A 3766-nucleotide genomic window follows, 5' to 3' on the forward strand; every position below is an offset into this window, starting at 1 on the left:
GGTTGGTAGGGGTTGGGTAGGATTTGAAACGGTAGTGGGGCACAAACGGTGGTTGTTTGAGGCATGTGGTCCGTGTGCTGTCAGCTTTCAGCCCCCAATTTCAATTCCAACCAAGCTGAAGAGAAAGCGGAGTTTTTCCGCTTGAAATGCTCCGAAGGCTTGCAATTGGGGCCACATTTTAACCGTTGCAACTTGCACTTGCAGCCCGCCGCTGTCTCTCTGTCAGCATCGAGGAGGCACGTTCAGCAGGAAGCACAGCGCAGACGGGAAGGTGCCGTTAGGAAAAGCTCCCCACTTCTTACTGGCCCTCGGCTGAGCATGCAATTCGCTGCTCACCGGCATATGTCGATAACGGCTGTGGTTGGACAGCATACGACAGGACCGGCCATCCCAAGCGTCTCTCACATTCACGCGGGTCTCTTTCTCTTCGTTGGAACGGGCTGGCCATCACTTTCCTGGTTCGGGGGACGGATCAAACAAACCCAATATGCGGCAGCCTTGAAGCCGATAACCCCATTGGATCTCGAGATCCTCTTCAGTGAAGGCTTCCAACAGCCCCCGCGCCGACAGCGGGGATACATGCAGGGCCCTTCTTCTTCGATATCTTTTCGTCTCTTCTTGCTTGAAGGAATTATCGGCCGGCGTAAATGGACGGGAACCGTAAATCAGCCAACTATGGATCGCACCCGTCGGGAGATACCCCTCTGTTCGGGGTTAGGTTGAGCTCGTGGCCGTCGATTGTCTCATGGGGCTGGATCGTCATATACTTGGAGGCTCCTTCTCTTCCATCCTAGTTTGGGATACCCACAATACTCTGTTTGCTGACAGCGCCTGCCTTGTCTTGGAGAGGGGAACCGTATTCCTCATTCTGAGGCACTTGCCCAACCGGGAAGAGCAAATCAAGGTCAGGGTACGGAGTGTTGCTCGATTGCTGCATACCACTTGAAATACATCAACGAAGCCTGGCAAGCCATTGGCTGCGTTTACTACCTGCTTTTCGCCTTCGATTACTGATATAAGTACCAAGGCCTCGAAGCATCCTCTGAGAGTCTCTACTTGGCTTCTCAGAACACCTCTGGCTCTTCTCCCACACACTCTTCACCATGGTAATGGACTCTTGCGGCGACAGATACCCGGATCGACTTGGTCGTGATGGCGCCACTCTCAACTTCCCTTCCCTCAATGTCTCCTACACTATCCGGGAACAACCTCTCGGCACGGCACGGCCGATTCGTATTGTCGGCATTGGAGCTGGAGCGAGCGGGCTAAACGTCATCCGTACCTTGCGGCTAAATCTCACGAACTACGAAGTCATGGTATACGAAAAGAACATCGACGTCGGTGGAACATGGTTCGAGAATCAATACCCTGGATGTCGATGCGATGTACCAAGCCACAGTTACCAGTTCTCGTGGCGACCAAAAAAGGACTGGACCAACTTCTTTTCTAGTGCCGAGGAAATTGAGGACTATCTTTGCCAGGTTGCCGACGAGGAGGGGCTGAGAGGGTCTATCAAGACCTCTCATGAGGTGGTCTCTGCTGTTTGGAACGAAGGCGACGGTCAATGGGAGCTGAGGATACGGAACCTTGAGAATGGACAGGAATTTGAGGACTATGCTACCTTTCTACTGAATGGTTCGGGCATACTGAAGTAAGCAGTTTACACGTCTTCGCTGGCACGGCATCAGCTAACATTCAAACCATCAGCAACTGGAAGTGGCCTGATGTTCAAGACCTCACCGCGTTCAAAGGCACATTGATACACACAGCTCGTTGGCCAAAGGATTTCGACCACACAGGCAAGACGATAGCGATCATTGGCAATGGTTCAACGGGAGTTCAAGTATTGCCAGCTCTCCAGCCCGGCGCCGCCAAAATTCACCACATCTTCCGGACACCCAGTTGGGTCATACCACCAAGGATACACGCCTGGAAAGTCATGGGTCAAGCAACAGAGGTCTGGGATAAGATACAGCTCGACGCCGAGGAAAACTTCTCGGAAGAAACCATTGAAAAGTTCAAGTCGGACCCGGAGTTCTACCGGGATTTTGTCAAGAGGATTGAGGTTGAGGTCAACAGTGCTTTCCCAGTGGTAGGGTTCTCTCTTTCGATTTTCCATTAAGGAGATGGCTAACACCCGCAGGTCCTTGCCAAAAGCCCAGTTCAAGCCTTCGCCCGCGCGAAGGTAGCGGAGTACATGACAGCCATGCTCGGTGGGAACGAGCAGCTCTGCAAAGCTCTCATTCCAGACTTTCCACTAGGATGCCGAAGAATGACGCCTGGCCATGGATATCTCCAAGCCCTGACAAAACCGAATGTTGAAGTCAGGAGAACGGACATGAAGCGCTTTGTACCGGAAGGCATCGAGCTTGCTTCAGGGGAGATCATCAAAGTTGACGCCATAATCTGTGCCACGGGCTTCGAAACATCCTTTTGCCCGCGATTTCCCATCATTGGACGTGATGGCGCAAATCTGCAAGATCGATGGAGACAAGAGATCCCGAAGGCGTATATGTCTTGTGCTGTTCCAAGCCTCCCAAATTACTTCAGTAAGCCTGCCCTCTTCATTCTTCAGACGTGATCCATGATGTGCTAACAAGAAGCAGTGTTCCTTGGCCCCAACGCACCCATTGGTCACGGCTCAGTCTTCACCCTCTCGGAACACATCGCCAAGTACATCACCACCATCATCAAAAAGGTCCAAACCGAAGGAATCAAATACATCGCCCCTTCCCAAGCAGCAGTAGATGACTACTTTGAGCACATTACCCACTTCATGCCAGCCACCACTTGGGCGGCGCCGGGGAGATCATGGTTCAAGATGGGAAGGGAGGAAGGACCGGTGGTGGCGCTTCATCCGGGGAGCAGGATTCATTTCTTTCATATGCTGGAACGGTTTAGAGGGGAGGATTGGGAGTATGAGTGGGATAATGCGAGGGGGAACAGGTTTGGGTACTTGGGGAATGGGTTCTCGACGCGGGAGGTGGGGGATGAGAAGGGGGATTTGGCTTGGTATTTGGACGAGCCAGCTACGATATCGTAGATGGGGTGTGGGTATCATGGTAGACACGGCTGGGAAGGGGAGGTATTCTTTTTGTTGAGCGGGTGGGTGGTTTCATGCAACACATGGAGTTAGGAACGGTTGGCGTATGGATAGATAATACATACACATCATTTTTCATTTTCAACTCTTTTCGGGACCGAGGGGGGGGGGAGGCAGTGCTCACGGGATGATGGGCATGGCATCATAACTCTCAAGATACGGCCCGATGGCAGTCGGATGTTGCGGACCATCCCGTCCGGGAGGTGAGTGTGCCTCAGCGGGTGCCTTCAGGCGCCAGGCCACCGGACCATGCCTAAAGAGAGAGGCCGGTTTGGCTTCCGCGGCAGCGCCCCACTCACAGCCACGGCGGTAATGGCGGTTGACCAGTGGGAGTTGTGCTTCTGTCCCGACAGTTTGGGACGGGGTTTTTAGCGGTTCCATGATGGTCTTGGGGGCGTTGTAGCGTTGTAGTGGTACCCTCGGTGTGGCCGAAAGGCTGAACATTTAAAAATAAAACCAAGTAGAAAACGATTCCCGAGCAAATGGAGTCACCGCATATTTCCCAAAAACTGATGAATTCCAATGGCCACTGTGACTCACCCCCGGCCCGCGGAGGATACAAATATCCCTTCCCCGCGGACATTCAACTGGGTAAACCAAGATACCACCTACACCAACTGCAACCCTAGTCATAATACTAAATAACCCTCCGGAGGATGGGGG

General features: G+C 52.9%; 1 protein-coding gene across 1 annotated transcript; it reads left to right on the plus strand.

The window, feature by feature from the left end:
• Positions 1 to 1103: 1103 nt before the first annotated feature.
• Positions 1104 to 3043, plus strand: PODANS_1_11360 (uncharacterized protein; the record flags this gene model as incomplete). The annotated part of the gene is made up of 4 exons (XM_001908766.1): positions 1104 to 1651; positions 1708 to 2092; positions 2144 to 2549; positions 2607 to 3043. The coding sequence occupies 4 exons, from the start codon at positions 1104 to 1106 to the stop codon at positions 3041 to 3043; spliced, it is 1776 nt and encodes a 591-aa protein (XP_001908801.1).
• Between the last annotated feature and the right edge of the window lie 723 nt (positions 3044 to 3766).

Source organism: Podospora anserina, chromosome 1, assembly GCF_000226545.1.
Source record: "Podospora anserina S mat+ genomic DNA chromosome 1, supercontig 2".
NCBI lineage: Eukaryota > Fungi > Ascomycota > Sordariomycetes > Sordariales > Podosporaceae > Podospora > Podospora anserina.